Source organism: Garra rufa, chromosome 4 (genome assembly GCF_049309525.1).
Source record: "Garra rufa chromosome 4, GarRuf1.0, whole genome shotgun sequence".
Lineage (NCBI taxonomy): Eukaryota > Metazoa > Chordata > Actinopteri > Cypriniformes > Cyprinidae > Garra > Garra rufa.
Genome location: NC_133364.1, coordinates 30,670,643 through 30,686,565, shown reverse-complemented (window position 1 = coordinate 30,686,565; position 15,923 = coordinate 30,670,643). Strand labels below are relative to the sequence as shown.

Below are 15,923 nucleotides of genomic sequence, written 5' to 3'. Positions count from 1 at the left end.
AGGTTCTTTAGAATTTAGAAAGGTAAGAAAGAGATGGTTCTTTAAAGAACCTTTGCCTGAATGGTTCTTTGTGGAACCAAAAATGTTCTTCTATGGCATCGCTGTGAAGAACCTTTTAAAGCACCTTTATTTTTAAGAGTGTACATGCCTTAGAAGAACCTTTTTTGTCTAAATGGTTCCATAAAGACCCTTTAACATCTGAAGAACCTTTCTATTTCACAAAAGGTTCCTTGTGGCGAAAGAAGGTTCTTCAGATTATGAGAAGGTAAGAAAGAGATGGTTTAACGTTTCTCCTATGTTTTTTTTTGTTTTTTTTTTTTTGCTATTCTTTGATATTTAGAATTTAGTTCATAAGCAGTTGGGTTGTTGTTTTGATATGTTCTTACTGATGGGTGGTGTCCATGAACTAACGAAACACCTTAAAAGTTGTTGTCTGCCTTAGAATATAAATGTTGCCACAATCAAAGCCAGCAGAATGACATACATTTTGACCTTAAGGACAAAAAATAATAATAATAAGGCTTAATAAGCCCTTCTGCAGGTTGGTTGTTCTGGTTAATGTTATGAAGAAAAGCAATCAAGATTGTAAATAAAAGTAATTTATTTGAACACATTCAGTAAATCTGATAGTGGCTGAGAATGAGTGAACATGGATGGATGGGCGATTGAATCTGTTTAATAAAGTCATGTTCTTTGCCTGTATTTATGATGACTTATATAACTATATATGTAAGAACAACATACCACACAACTCAAACATTCAAACAATAACTGTACATGTTCCAATAGTTTAAATACAAAACTGAATTGTAGTGTTACATTTAAATATATAATTAAACATTTATCATTTTTGACACTAAAGTGCAACTGTGTGTTTATTTAGTGTGAGTTTAAAAAAAATGGTGCACATCTAACACCCAAATCACCACCCCAAAAACCCACATGATGCTATGAATCTATGTCCTCAGTTCAAGTAATCATTTGATACACTATTCAGTCAAGCTACAATCACCATTAATTAAGCTCAAGAGGGTCCTGCCCTCTAACAATAATTATAAAATTGGAATTTAAAAACATAAAAAAAGTGCAATACACAAAAAATAAAACATAACTGCCTTAAGCAGCATTACAATCATAAATGGGATAATCTGAGAGAGAGAAAAAAAAAAAAAAACTAAAAACAAAAAAATATCTAAGGCATTGCACACAAATTTGATTCGGTTTCCAATAGTCTTCCAAAAAAATAAGATCAGGATCAGATTATTTTTTGTGAAATTTAGTTTTCATGTAAATAAAAGAAAAGCCACATATTTTCTGCCTGTTTGAACAATGCACTACTATGGAGTAGCAAGACTTGATGTGAGGTTTCTGTTGCAGAAAGCAACATTCTAAAACAGAAGGTAAATTCCCAAATAGTCTGTATTTTCAAAATGTCCTATTTTTCTATTCAGATTTAGGCAAAGAAAGTCCACCTCAGAGCTGGTGTGTTCGAGCTTGACTATCTCGGCACAAGGAGCGGATTTCACGGTAAATGAGTGGAATGATGAAGAGTATACTGCACCCTGTCTGTGGATGAGAGAAAGACAAATGTTAAAACGCTCAGCTCAGTTTTTTTTAGAACACTGACTTTAGATTGGATGCTACATTTTAGGGCTTCCCCCTAACAGTCGACTAACCATTAGGCTTGGTCGACCAAAATTTGTATTAGTCGCAGAAAAAAAAAGTAAAAATCCACAAAAAGTGCCGAAGGCACGCAGATTGCTAATCAGAGGCGAACAGTTTTCAAGTGTCTGTACTTTATCAGTGTTTTTCTTTAGAAACCTTTACTTCACAACATTCCAAAGCATAATATTGTACTTTTTACATCACGTTTCATATTAAATATAATTTCATACTTAATTACATTCGAAATCTATTACTTTCTAGCTTTTACTCAAGTAAAAGTAATTCAAAGATTTACTTTGTACAAGTACTACATTTTTAATGTTTTTAGGTTAATGTCTGGTCTATGTGGTAATACAGTACAATCGGGCAGGGCATCCAAACACTAGCCTATTATTCATCGACCTCAAATATGGCTTATCATCTGAAATATGTAAGTAGTAGCAACTTTACATGTCTGCTCAATCTAATGTTAACGTAGAAAAATTAGTGTTATTCAGAGTGTGGAAGCTGAATAGTAGCGCACTTACTGCATGACAGTTGGGGTCACTTGCTCTTAAAATACTCTGTCATTTTCGGTCAAACAGATAAGAGTAATACACCTTTCTAATCAGTTTTTTGTGTGCTCTCACAATAACAACAAAACATTGCGCTATTGTAAAATAATGAAAGGAAACAGGATGCGCTTTCTGCCGTCTTGGTCTCTGTGAACTTTAAGCACGTCAAAAAAGAAAGAATTGACCGTATACTTGCCTCACAGACATGAAAAATATATCTATAGAGAGTCAAAATGTCTACTTCCAAATACAAATGAACCAATTCAAATGGAAAACAAATATTCTCAGAATATGTATATTAAACATGCATACAGGCTCATCCACTACTTGCGGGGGTGACTTTATCTCTTAAAGGGGTCCTATTATGCTTTTTCACTTTTTGAATTTTAGTTAGTGTATGGTGCATATGTTTGGGCATAAAAAAACAAATACAAAGTCAATACGATATTTACTGTAGCTCCTTTTTTTGTTTTCATTAAAAGCACTGTGTTTAGCTTTTAGAAGGGAAGAACACCCACTGAGAAAAGAAAAGATAAAATATCCAAAGCAATGAATACTTTGTAAAAGTCTGATTCAGAGCTCTACTGGAAGGCAAGTCTCACAAGTACATTCCCATTTTATTTTTAAATCAGATTTTTATCAAGACAAAATGATTTTAAACTATCCAAATGGAAAATTAGCTTTTTTCGTAATAAAAAAAAAATAAAAATCAAACCTGAGCCAAAAGTTTTCCACCCCCTTGAAATGATGGATGAGTATTTCAGTATTTTCAAATGTCAAAGTCCACTCCAAAGGGAGATATTTCGTTTTTTAAAAATCCCTTTTCAAGAACTACAATGAACAGCTCGTTGACGCGGGTCCAAACCCATGCGGAGCTGCGGCTGATGTAAACACAAGCATTGACTGGAGTGATGATCATCAGTGGTCGCGTCGGAACCGCACTGTAGATGTGTGCAGTGTGTTGTATATATATTTATTGAAATATTTCAATAAATCAGGACAATAATGATAATATTGTGAATTGGCGATCTCGCAGGCTGACAATAGGACCAACACAACTGTAGCGTATTATTTACTTATCCTCCATGCATCCTAGGTGTATATGACTTCCTTCTTTCAAACGAATGCAATCGGAGTTATATTAAAAATAATCCTGGCACTCCCAAGCTTTAGAACGGCATAGACAAGTGTTTCTCTCTAAAAGCCATTTTCTCTCGAGCCATTTGTGCCAGCCTGGGGAGAAAGCTATTGTAAAAATGTAAATTATGTGAATAATGATGCGTTTTTCGAACCACCAAGCATGAGAGCATGTTCTCACACCCCCAAAACAGAATAAAGACTTCATAAAAGAGCATAATAGGACCCCTTTAAGCTGAAAACAAAAACACTAGTTTATTAATAAATTATTAAAATGCTGTTACAGCCTCCTTACTGTTTTTCCCTGACACATTTATAACCATTACATCTGCCCGTGTGCTGTGGCAAGCTTTATGTGTGTGCTTAAGCATTCATTAGGCTATGTAGGCAATTTAATGTTTATTATTAATATTTAAATGGCTTATTAATAAACGTGCAATTACTTGACGAAACGCTTAAAATGAACCACTACTAGTCAACCAGAAAAATCTTTAGTCAAGGGCAGCCCTACTACATTTAAAGGTGAAGATCTATTTTTTATAATGTTATTTTGTTCTGTGTTTAAATATCTTATACCAGACCCATGAAAAAGTTTGGCAAAGTTTTCTTTCTTGTGCATAGATTTTCTGTAATAAGAAGTTTGGGTGGGACACATCAAACAGATTGTGCCCTTTATTTTAGATGTAGTTATATTACATTATATGATTTGCTGCTTGCTAGTACATTTTTATTCTAGTGGCAATTTGACTGTGGAGCAAGATAAGTCATCAATATTTTAGATCTGTTACCGGTTTTAATAATTTAGTGATTTAGTGACGCTAATTACACAAAAATTATACACTTTACATTGAATTTGACATTTGAAAATGGGGCTAAAGCATAGTTGCTGTTCACTTAATAACATTTTGTCCACTAAAAAAGTGCTTTTAATGTTTCACTAGCTGAATGTATGAATTCTTGCTGTTGCATCACAATTAACCTACCATGATTATGAAGAAATAGAAGACGCACATCCATCCTAATTTGCTCTCAATAAGTGATACCAGATACTACAAGACAGAGACATTTTTAAATTAGTACTTACACAAGATGTTTAGCAACACAGAATGTACTGGTATGTGTTGAAAATTATTTAAAGGTCCCATATCGTACACATTTCTGGAGGTTTATTTTATTTGTTGATGTCCTTAAGAATATATATTTGCGGTATAAGTGCCAAAATCCATCTCAATATATTTTTACAGCTCCTTTTTTAGGAGCTCTGTCAAAAACAGGTCGATTTTGGCCCATCTAATTAATATTCATGAGCCTCTCTTCTTATTGGCCTATTGTTTTCTGAGTGACGCACAACCAGGCCAATCACAGGTAACTACGGTCATGTATGCTGTAAGCGTAAGCGAGCTCAGAGCAATAGAGAGAGCTGATACTCAACAGGATATTTTAGAATGATCATTAATGTTTTTTCTTTTACAAACACCGAATGCAGTAAGCTACATAACTGTTGCTTTAATAAAGCCCCTTTCACAATGCGCGCTGATTCTGGAAAATTACGGGAACTGTGTGAACCAAAGCCAGAACCTAAAGGCAGTGTTGTAGTAATGATGCACGTTATCAAGCGACTCTTCACAACGAAAAATAACGTTACGTGCAAAGTGGAATGAAGCAGCGATCATCAGGCAGAGCCAGCTCCTCACTATCAGCGCTGAAGCACAGTTTGTTCAGGTTAGTTTCAGTTTAGTGAAACGTACGCGTCGCATTACATCTCACATCCAAACGTCACATGTCTTTATGGTTTGTGTGTAAAGCACGTACAGATTCCGGAAAACAGCTGTGAATGAACCAAATTAAACAATTCCGGAACAAATCGTGGGACACATTATGCGTGTATTTAGTTACCGGAATCGCTGTGTGAAAGAGGCTGAAGTTGACGTGCCACTGGTCTCTTATATTCACGTTGTTCTGAAGCCTGTGTAATGATCGTAGCTTGACATCTATGGACTGAACAGGGTTTTCTCAACTTGTTTTCCTGTTGTTGTTGCTCAATGGAATGGATGCGTTGTTGTCTGGGGGTTTGACAAAAGGAGGGTGGGACGGTGGTTTGTGACTGAAGGCGGTGACTTGAGTCGATCGGACGTCACATCGTTACGGAAGTCACAGCTGCTCGTGAAAATGAACAGCTACTTTAAGCAGGCTGTGTGCAGTTTACTGTGGATTGACTGTTTTGAAACTCATATGGTAGTTAGATAGCCCCTAGACCTTAGTTATCATGAAAAAAGCCAGGAAATTTTGATTTTGACGATATGGGACCTTTAAAACCAAAGAAAACAATTTAAAGCATCTTTAAAAAAGAGAGCTCCTTGCCATCTTAACACATTACCTGTCCCGCCGCAGCTCCAAAGCTACCTGTGCCATCCACTATTCCTGTGACTGTGGCCAAAGCCTCCTGACAATTCTGCAGTGCATCCTGTCGACCCAAATCTGCAGAGATCGCTGAACTGATCATGTTTGATGGGCCTCCGATAAGAAAACCTGAAGCAAATGATAAAAATATTTAAATGTTAATGGGTTCCTATACAAGAATGAGGTGAAATCCTTTTATCATATTCATATTATAATGTGTCACCTGTTGTTGCAAGAAGAGCTCCATTTACCAGTTGGTTATTTGGAGAATCTGAGCAAAGATTATAAAAAAAAAAAAAAAAAAAACAGAAGTTAAAATTTTATTCTGCTTTTCTTTCTCAAATTATGACATACAAAGAGTCAGAAAGGTTATAAAATTTTTTTAGACAATATGATTTAGTCTCTAAACTTACGGCTGTATCCCACTAGCGCTCCCATGGCCAGCAGCAAACTGATCGCTAACACAGGAGCTCGCTTTCCCAAAAGATCTGAGATCAAGCCTTGTACTGTTCCTCCTGTAAGACATTGTATTCAGCACATGAGCAAAATCTTTATACTGTGATTGCAAACATTTTTGTTTTCCAACAAAATCTCACATAAGCTGATTTATAGATTTCATATAACTCTATACATGACTCGTTTACTTTAAAAACATTGCTTGTATTGTTAATGTAAATCAAAATAAAAAATCTCTTTGTTAATGACCAAAATTGGCATAATTGAGAAAAAGCATGATTGGTAATGTCTGGTTAGTACCAAACTGGGTACTGACCAACAATGCCTCCAACATCATACCACACAGATAGCCGGTCGGCCTGAACCTCCTTCCAGCCGAAGTTGTTGCTGAGATAAAATGGCAGCCAGAAGAAGAAAGAGTAGTTGACCAGCTTCAGACATGCGTAAGCCAGAGAATACTGCAGTAGACAGACAATAAATAACTCTCAGATCAGGTCAATAATAGTAGCAGCCAATCAATAGTATGCAAGTAAGAAAGTGTTTAAATGGACACTGACAGGAATGACTCCTGGCAGGCAGAAGGCCTCGAGAAAGCCAATGGCTTTGGGCTGCGGTTCATCAGGCTCCTCGTCCTGTTGCTGTATAGAGTATTCATCACATAACTCATCTTCATCATCACTCATCAGAGGACGCTGACTGTCTGAGTCTCTTGTGACTGATTTCAGAATGGTCTCAGAGTAGTCACTTAGTCCTTAAAACAAAAACAACACTCAACATATACATAATTTTAGAGTAGTCAGTGTGCAGCTTGTATTGCAGTACAGATTTTCTGTCCTCTGAAAATAACTCAACATACAGACATTATTGTCAAAATAGATGGAAACAAATGTGAGTACACCCTAAGTTAAAACAGCCACATGTCCTATTCATCATGCTTATGTTTTTGTCTGCTTGACAGGACCATACAAAGTTGTGTATCTTGTATTAGAGCAGTTAAAATTTGGTGCTTTAAGTACAATACTCTCATACTCACCACTGGATGTTCAACATGGCATCTCATGGACGGCAAAGAACTGAGAATTAGAATTGCTGCTCTCCACAAAGATGGCCAAGGCTATTAGAGGTTTACTAACACCCTGACACAGAGTTACACTACAGTGGTCAGGGCCATAAAGAGGTTTTCCAAGATGGGTTCCATTCGTAACAGGCTTTGCAAGGGTCGATCAACGAAGTTGAGCAATCGTTCTGTGCATCAGGTGCAGAACCTGGCTTCAAAAAACAGATGCATAAATGCTGCCAGAATTGCTTTAAAGGTTGCAGAAGTAGAAGGTCAGCTTGTCAGTGCTCAGACCATATGCCGCACACTGCAACAAGTCAGTTTGCATAGGCGTCATCTCAGAAAGAAGCCTCATCTAAAGCTGGCTCACAAGAAAGCCCACAAACAGTTTGCTGAAGACAACCTGTCCAAGAGCATTAATTACTGGAACCACGTCCTGTGGTCTGATGAGACTACAAGATAAACTTGTTTGGCTCAGATGGTGTCCAGCTTGTGTGGCGATGCCCTGGTGAGGAGTACCAAGAAAATTGTGTCTTGCCTACAGTCAAGCATGGTGGTGGTAGCATCATAATCTGGGGCTGCTTGAGTGCTGGTACTGGGGAGCTGCCGTTCATTGAGGGAAACATGGATTTCATTATGTACTGTACATTCTGAAGCAGAACATGATGCCTTCCCTCCAGAAACTAGGCCGAACAGCAGTTTTCCAACATCACAACAACTCCAAACACACCACCAAGATGACAACTGCTTGCTGAGGAAGCTGAAGGTGATGGGGTGGCCAAGTATGTCTCCAGACCTGAACCCTATTAAGCACCTGTGGGGCATCCTCAAGCGTAAGGTGGAGAAGCGTCATGTGTCTACCATCCAGCAGCTCCGTGAGGAGTGAAAGAGGATTCCAACTACAACCTGTACAATTTTGGTCAAGTCCATGCCCAGGATGATTAAGGCAGTGCCAGATAACAATGGTGCTAACACAAAATATTGACACTTTGGACAAGTTCACTTAGGGTGTACTCACTTTTGTCGCCAGCTATTTTGGCAATAATGGCTGTATGTTGAGTAATTTTCAGATGGGAATTAAATCTATACTGCTATACAAGCTGCACATATTGCCTACTCTCAAATATATTCAAGTTTCATTTCTATAGTATTGTCCCTTGAGAAGATATACTAAAATGGTTGCTGAAATGTGAGGGGTATACTGACTTTTGTGAGATACTGTATAAATACAGATACAAATCATTTGTCACTATATAATCAGGTGAGAGCCAAAGACAAAATAAGAAATTCAAAAAAAAAAAAAAAAGTTTGGTGCATAAATTTGGTGTGATGAACAGTTGAATTTGAAATGAACGACTTGTCTATATTGTGACAGATTATTTTACAGAGAGGTGTTCTAATCTCTCTTCTATTGCACTGAAAGAATAATGCCCAACCAATAAGTTTTATGCATTTGGTCACATGCCCAGAGCTGAACAGTAAGAATCCAAAACCAGCTTTCTAGTATCTGTACTTTCGCATCTCTTTTTGTTTAAAAAACACTACTCCAAATACAAAAAGATGAACTCACCAATTTCTTTTGGGGATGTAAGCAGGCCAAAAAACACCACCACGCCACCTGCAAACTGCACCACTGATGTCACGAGAAAAGCATACTGAAACATAAACACACAAACACTTATTAAGATACATTATCAAGTATACATTGTTTGTTTACAGAGCCAATTCCTTCCCCTAAGAAAAACCCTCACACCAACAGTTTTTCATAATATTATATTATATTAGGGATGCACCGATCCGTATCGGCCGATCACTTGCGCGTTTTGTCAGTAAAGCCGGTTCTGTAATCAGCGGTAAATGCCATCAGGTGCGTGATTTCACGTTGAGCCGTATATACTACACACAGCCGTTGTTCACTGACGAGCTGCGCACATTCACACTGATAATGAACATTGATTTGCGCAGCTCGTCGGTAAACAACGGCTGTGTGTAGTATATACGGCTCAACGTGAAATCACGCACCTGATGGCATTTACCGCTGATTACAGAACCGGCTTTACTGACAAAACGGGCAAGCATGATCGGCCGATTCATATCGGTGCATCCCTATATTATATCATATATCGAGGCAGTATTTAGCATGTTTATTAAGCTGGTTTCCATACAGGACAGTTGACTGATGTCTTTTAATAATAATGAAGTAATGTACTGTGTACCCACCTCATAGCCATACTTCAGGACACTGGAGGCAAGAAACGCACCCAGAATATTCCCCACGGATGCACATGCACTCCAAAGTCCAAAAACAAAGCCTCGCCTGGTAGACAGAAGATATGTACGACGATGATCAATTACTTTGGACAAATGTACAAGCACAATACAAGCTTGCTTATACAAGGAAACATATTGTTACTGTTCTATGAACTCTGTGAAATAACAAAAATATGCAGTTGCTCGCAAAATAAAAATAAAAAAAAACTTAAAAAATCACCATCAACCATCTAGCACCTGATTAAACTGGATCAAGGATGATTAGTGAAAAATGCAGATACTTTTGCACAAAAGTTCTGTATGCAAAAAAAAAAAAAAAAAAAAAAAACAATAATAAAAATCACAGACCACCTGCTGACACCTACCCAGATTTTCCAAACCAGTTGCCCATGATGGCCACAACACAAGGCCAAACTGTAGATTGCAGCAGTCCATTTAGCACCCACAAGACGCAGTAAAAGTACACATTATAAAAGTGAAGCCACTCTGTCAAAGTGCCAAACACAAATTCCTAAAGAGAAATGGGTGAATGTAAATAAATTAATACATCGATTTACTGATACCATTCAGATGTTTTATTTAAGTTATACTTTAATGCATTCAGCTCCACTTAAAATTAAGTAACTTGAATCAATTCACAGCCCTAGTTACATATTTCAGCAGAATACCAACCGTGATAGCCGATCCACATAAACCAAAGGACAGAACATAGCGAAGGTTGAACCGATCACCAATTACTCCACTGATATACAGACCCTGAAAGAAAAGAAAACAAATCACCAAATGTGCCATATGTACCACCTACATTTTTAACATGCTCCCTAGACTTTCAACATACACACATAAATGTAAGTGTGTTTGTGTATATATATACAGTCATGGCCAAAATTATTCATACCCCTGGCAAATTCTGACTTAAAGTTACTTTTATTCAAGCAAGTTTTTTTTTTTTTTTTTTTGGACCGGAAATGACACAGGCTTCTCCCAAAAGATAATAAGACACATCATTGTGAGGAAAATATATTACTCCTCTTTTATTTACATTTGAACAAAAAGTGGCATGTCCAAAATTACTCATACCCTTCTCAATAATCAATAGAAAAGCCTTTTTTGGGGCTATTACAGCAATCAAACGCTTCCTATAATTGCTGACCAGCTTTTTGCATGTCTCCACTGGTATTTTTGCCCATTCATCTTTAGCGATGAGCTCCAACTCTTTCAGGTTGGAGGGTCTCCTTGCCATCTCCCTGATCTTTGGCTCTGGCTGGGCCACAGACCTCCACATGCTTGTCAAAGTACCCTTGCTGCTGTCAGGTATGCATGACAATGCCAGTTTCTGAATGACAAAGGCACTGATGCCACTGACCCTCATGGATTGTAATAGTTAATTTTTTAAAAATGACATCCTCAATGCTGTATTCGGCCGACAAAAGGCTCCTCCAGAGGGTCGCATATCGCACAATATTGCACACCCCTTCCATTGCAGTAATATTTCATAGTCCAGTAAGGTGCACCAGCAGCATTGTGTGTTATAACAGACATCACCGTCCACCCACAACCCCTAAAACCTGTCTGCTACACCTATACCTGTTTTTAAACTTACCACAGCATAAGAGAAGAGAAAGATTGAGTCCAGAGCACCCAGAAACATCGTGGCCTCTCCCACATCGGTAAACAGTTTGTTTTCCTCCCATGTCTACAAATATAAAACAAAAATAAGTGTTTAGCAACATCATTTAGATTATATTTAAAACTGATAGGTCTACATTAGACTTACGTTTTTCGTACAACTATATTGATAGTTTTGAGAATCTTATTTTGTATTTTTTGTCAAACTGAAAAAAATTATAGTGCTTGTAAAATAAAATAATGAATTATTACGTGCAATGTTTGCTGTTATTGAGGTGGGATATCATACGGGTAAGATAAGGGGCAGTTTTGGTGGTATGTAAATACAGATGTAATTACAGGCCAGTGTTTTAAAATATAAATACAATGTAAAAACATGTATGTACACAATAAAAATGCATTGTATGAAATTACATTTACATTTAGTCATTTAGCAGACGTTTTTTATCCAAAGCAACTTACAAATGAGGACAATGAAAGCAATCAAAATCAAAAAAATTTTAAGAAAACAAGCAGTCAGACATTGAAGAGTGCAAGTCTTAAAGGGTAAAGTTTTTTTTTTGTTAAAGAATATAATTAGATTAGAAAGTGATAGAGTTAGAGGGTCAAATAAAGATGGAAGAGATGTGTTTTTAGCCATTTTCTGAAGATGGCTAAGGACTCCTCCAGGAGTGAAGTAGTGAATTTAGACAAATGGGTGCAAAGCCAGTGGTGGTTTTGTAGGCAAACAATAATGCCTTGAATTTTATGCGAGCAGCTATTGGTAGCCAGTGCAAATTGATGAAGAGAGGTGTGATGTGCATTCTTTTCAGCTCATTAAAAATGAATCTTGCAGCCGCATTCTGGATCAATTGTAAAGGTTTGATAGAACTGGCTGGAAGATCTGCCAAGAGAGCATTGCAATAGTCCAGTCTGGACAGAACAAGAGCTTGAACAAGGAGTTGTGAAGCATGTTCCGAAAGAAAGGGCCTGATCTTCCTGATGTTGAATAAAGCAAATCTGCAAGACCGGGCAATTTTAGTAATGTGATCTGAGAAAGTCAGCTGATCATCAATCACAACTCCAAGGTTTCTGGCTGTTTTTGAAGGAGGTATAGTTGATGTCCCTAACTGGATGGTGAAATAAAATGATTAGGCCCCATATCCCAAAACAAAGAAAAAACTAAAAAATGTTAAACCATAAAAAAAAAAAAGTGAAAGCCTTTATTTCATTACACTAAAAGTGGCAATCTAGTTCTAAGCTAGGAAAAATGTTATTCAAAATGTTACTCATTTAGACAGAAAGAAATTAATTAAAAACGGGCAGTGTGTATTATTCTTACCTCCCCTGGAGACAAAGTGCTGCCATTCTGCTGCAATGCTGACGGTGTCCACTGTGCTGAGATGCTCACTTTCACATTACTAAAAGTCTTACGTGATGAGTGAAGCAGGACGTAGCTGAATAGAGAAGGAATGTTATTAATTACACCAAGTCATTAATACCTGTAAATGTATTTTTTTATTTCTTTGTTACGCATACTCTTAAACACTGCCTTGCAAAAGTATTCAGTCCTGCATTTCCCCCCACATTTTTACATAGTGCAACCCCTATGCTAAAAAGCTTTAAATCATTTTTTCCACATACAGTGTCCTCCACTAATATTGGCATCCCTGGTAAATATGAGCAAAGGTGGATGTGAAAATAAATCTGCATAATTTATCCTTTTGATCTTTCATTCAAAAAATTCACAAAATTCTAACCTGTCATTGAAGTAAAACAATAGAATCTAGGGGTGAAATCTCATTATGAAATAAATGTTTTTGTCTAGTTCACGTTGGCCACTATTATTGGCACCCAATTATTGCAACGTCCTTTTCCCAAGATAACAGTTCTGAGTTTTCTCTAACAATGTCTAATGAGTTTGGAGAACACCTGACAAGAGATCGGAGGCCATTCCTTCATACAGAATCTCTCTAGATTCTCCAGAATCTCTCTCTCTTCCCAGCTTCATGTTGGTGCTTCTTCTCTTCAGTTTCTATACAGGGTTCAGGTCAGGGAACTGGGACGGCCATGGTAGAAGCTTCATTCTGTGCTCAGTGACACCATTTTGTGTTGATTTTGATGTTTGTTTTGGAAGATGCAACCATGGCCCATTATAAGATTTCTAACAGAGGCAGTCAGGTTTTGCTGTTTTTTTCTGCTGATATTTAATAGAATCCATGAATCCATGTATCTAAACAAGATGTCCAGGACCTCCGGCAGAAAAATAGGTCCACAACATTAAAGACACAGCAGTATTTTTAACCGTGGGCATGGGGTACTTTTTTTTATCCCTGTCTGCACCAAAACCATCTGGAGGGTTAGCTGCCAAAAAGCTCATTTTTAGTTTCATCTGACCATAGAAGCCAGTCCTGTTTGAAGTTCCAATCATGTCTGACAAGTGAATATGCTGGAGATTGTTTGATTGTTGATTTTTTTCTTGAAACCCTCTGGAACAACATGTGGTGATGTAGGGGCTGTTTGATCATTTTATTTTAGGCTTTCTGACCCCAAGACTCAACAATTCTCTGCAATTCTCCAACTGTGATCCTTGGAGAGTCTTTGGCCACTCAAACTCTCCTCCATATCGTGCATTAGGATGATATAGACACATATCCTCTTCTAGGCAGATTTGTAACATCTTTAGTTGATTGGAACTTCTTAATCATTGCCCTTATGGTGGGAATCGGGATTTTCAATGCTTTAGCTCTTTTGTGAAGCTCAACCAATTTGTTCTGCACATCAGAACTACATTCTTTGGATTTACTTCTTGTGATGGATGATTAAGGGAATTTGGCTTTTGTGTTCCTCATGTTTATAATCCTGTGGAACAGAAAGTCATGACTGGACACTTTTACACTCCTAGCCACCCTGGTGTGCTTAAATTTTAATATTAATGGGGATATACTTCAGAGATATTTTACTTAGACAAATTTGTAGGGGTGCCAATAATTGTGGCCAACGTGAACTAGAAAAAAAACATTTATTTCATAACGAGATTCCGCCAATTTTCCATCGTTTTACTTCAATGACAGGTTAGAATTTAGTGATTTTTTTGAATGAAAGATCTAAAGGATAAACGATGCAGATTAATTTTCAGTCACCTTTGCTCATATTTACTAAGGGTGCCAATATTAGTGGAGGGCACTGTACATTATTTACACTCCACACCCTAGAATCACTTATTCAAGATGTGTGATAACTGCTAATTTACTGGGGGAAAAAAACTAAAATATTAAAAAATATTCAAACTCATTCTTGTTGTCATCTTTGCCATGATTTTAGATTTTAACTTCAAAAGCAAAAAGGTCGAAGCAGCTACTTGCAGAGCTCCGAGACAGATATTTGTTAGACTACAGACATTTGTTTTATTCTGACGTTGCTGAATTATAGCCAGTTACTGCTAGGTTCCTGTATAACAGGATACAGCTCATTAAGTGACACATGGAACTGGGCTAATATCAAATATGACAAACTAGACAAAGTTCAAAAATCTTTTTATGTACAAAACACTGGCTGACACATGTCAGGGGCCACAATAGCAAGATATGCTCAGTAGCATAGCCAAAAACAGATTACCATGGTAAGAACGGAGGGCGATAGGAACAGGGCAGCATACCTGAAGAACGTGAGGAGGAAGGCTAGCAGGTGATGATAGGTATAGGGGGGCCACATTATATGGGTCTGGATCAAGAGGGGGAGGAAGAGGAGGATCTGGAGTCTTCAGGACACTCTATTGCACCATCTACAAACACTACACATCCAATCACTGTACAATTTGTCCATCGATAAATGAATCAGCGTTCTTACTGCGACATTTTAATATTCGTCTGCAGATCAATATACATATTTACAGTCTTCCACAGAAATGCTAATAGTAGGTATTAAATACTCACCAAATATTGCTGTGATTCAATTTCTTGACTGGAAAATATCGTCACTACTTTACGATGCTGGATGCAACGTAAACATGCGCTAAAGCGTAAACACAGACGTCACCCGGATATTGCAAGTTTCAAAATAAAAGTCACTTTATACAAAAAATTAATAAAAGATAAAAGTCACCTTGGTGTTGTTGCACTGTTACGCCAAATGTACCGTTTCTGCCCTAAAAGCAGAGGTTCTTCTTATTAGGGAGATACCAACCTCCGCGGCAAAGATAGTAACGGTCAACTTGAATTAGTTTTTGAATTAGTCTTTCCCCCTTTTTTTATGGGTCTCTTACAGCTTTATAACACAACACATTAATACAAGCTAAAATTCTTAAAGTTAACATTAACAAAAAAATAACAATTGTTAAAAAAATATAAAATAGTAATAATCAAAAGGAAAACAAGAAAATATAGCTACAAACAGCGATTATTGGGGTTCAAGCACTTAGAAATGTTTGCTTCTCTCTGGACCAGCCTGAAATGTAGGGCTGACAGAACATACCCACACACGCTGGGTTTCCATATTTTATGGGGACATTCCATAGGCAGTGTTTTTATACTGTATTTTGTATTCCCCAACCCTAACCCTACTCCTCACACAAAACTACTGGCAATTGTTGAATTTTAAAAACACAATTTAGTATGTTTTTCTTTGCCATCTGGTTTATAAAGACACAGGAAGTGTCCTCTATATTTGCGTTGTAGTGTCCTCATAAACCTGATAAATGTATTCAAGAACACACATAAATGCAAGGGTTAAACTGTAATACTTAAAACACACACGTACACATTTTACTGTAGATA

The 15,923-nt window shown here is 37.2% G+C and overlaps 1 protein-coding gene across 1 annotated transcript; it reads right to left on the bottom strand.

Moving 5' to 3' along the window:
• Positions 1-660: 660 nt before the first annotated feature.
• slc37a3 (solute carrier family 37 member 3) lies at positions 661-15,180 on the bottom strand. The gene is made up of 15 exons (XM_073838221.1): positions 15,084-15,180; positions 14,807-14,941; positions 12,491-12,605; positions 11,144-11,236; positions 10,213-10,296; positions 9,906-10,051; positions 9,490-9,586; positions 8,840-8,924; positions 6,770-6,963; positions 6,529-6,670; positions 6,170-6,271; positions 5,980-6,027; positions 5,734-5,885; positions 4,340-4,405; positions 661-1,566 (listed from the first exon to the last, which is right to left on the bottom strand). Exons 2-15 carry the CDS (start codon positions 14,860-14,862, stop codon positions 1,474-1,476), a joined length of 1,473 nt encoding a protein of 490 aa, XP_073694322.1. The 5' UTR covers positions 14,863-14,941; positions 15,084-15,180; the 3' UTR covers positions 661-1,473.
• Positions 15,181-15,923: the final 743 nt, after the last annotated feature.

Bases quoted from the DNA above. Each gene is read 5' to 3' on its own strand.
- slc37a3 (XM_073838221.1), bottom strand. From the start codon at position 14,862: ATGTGGCCCCCCTATACCTATCATCACCTGCTAGCCTTCCTCCTCACG. The intron at 4,406-5,733 runs GTAATGTGTTAA...TCTGTCTTGTAG, and splicing joins TTGGAGCTGCGGCGGGACAG to TATCTGGTATCACTTATTGA. The intron at 1,567-4,339 runs GTAGGTTAATTG...TCTCATCCACAG, and splicing joins TCTATTTCTTCATAATCATG to ACAGGGTGCAGTATACTCTT.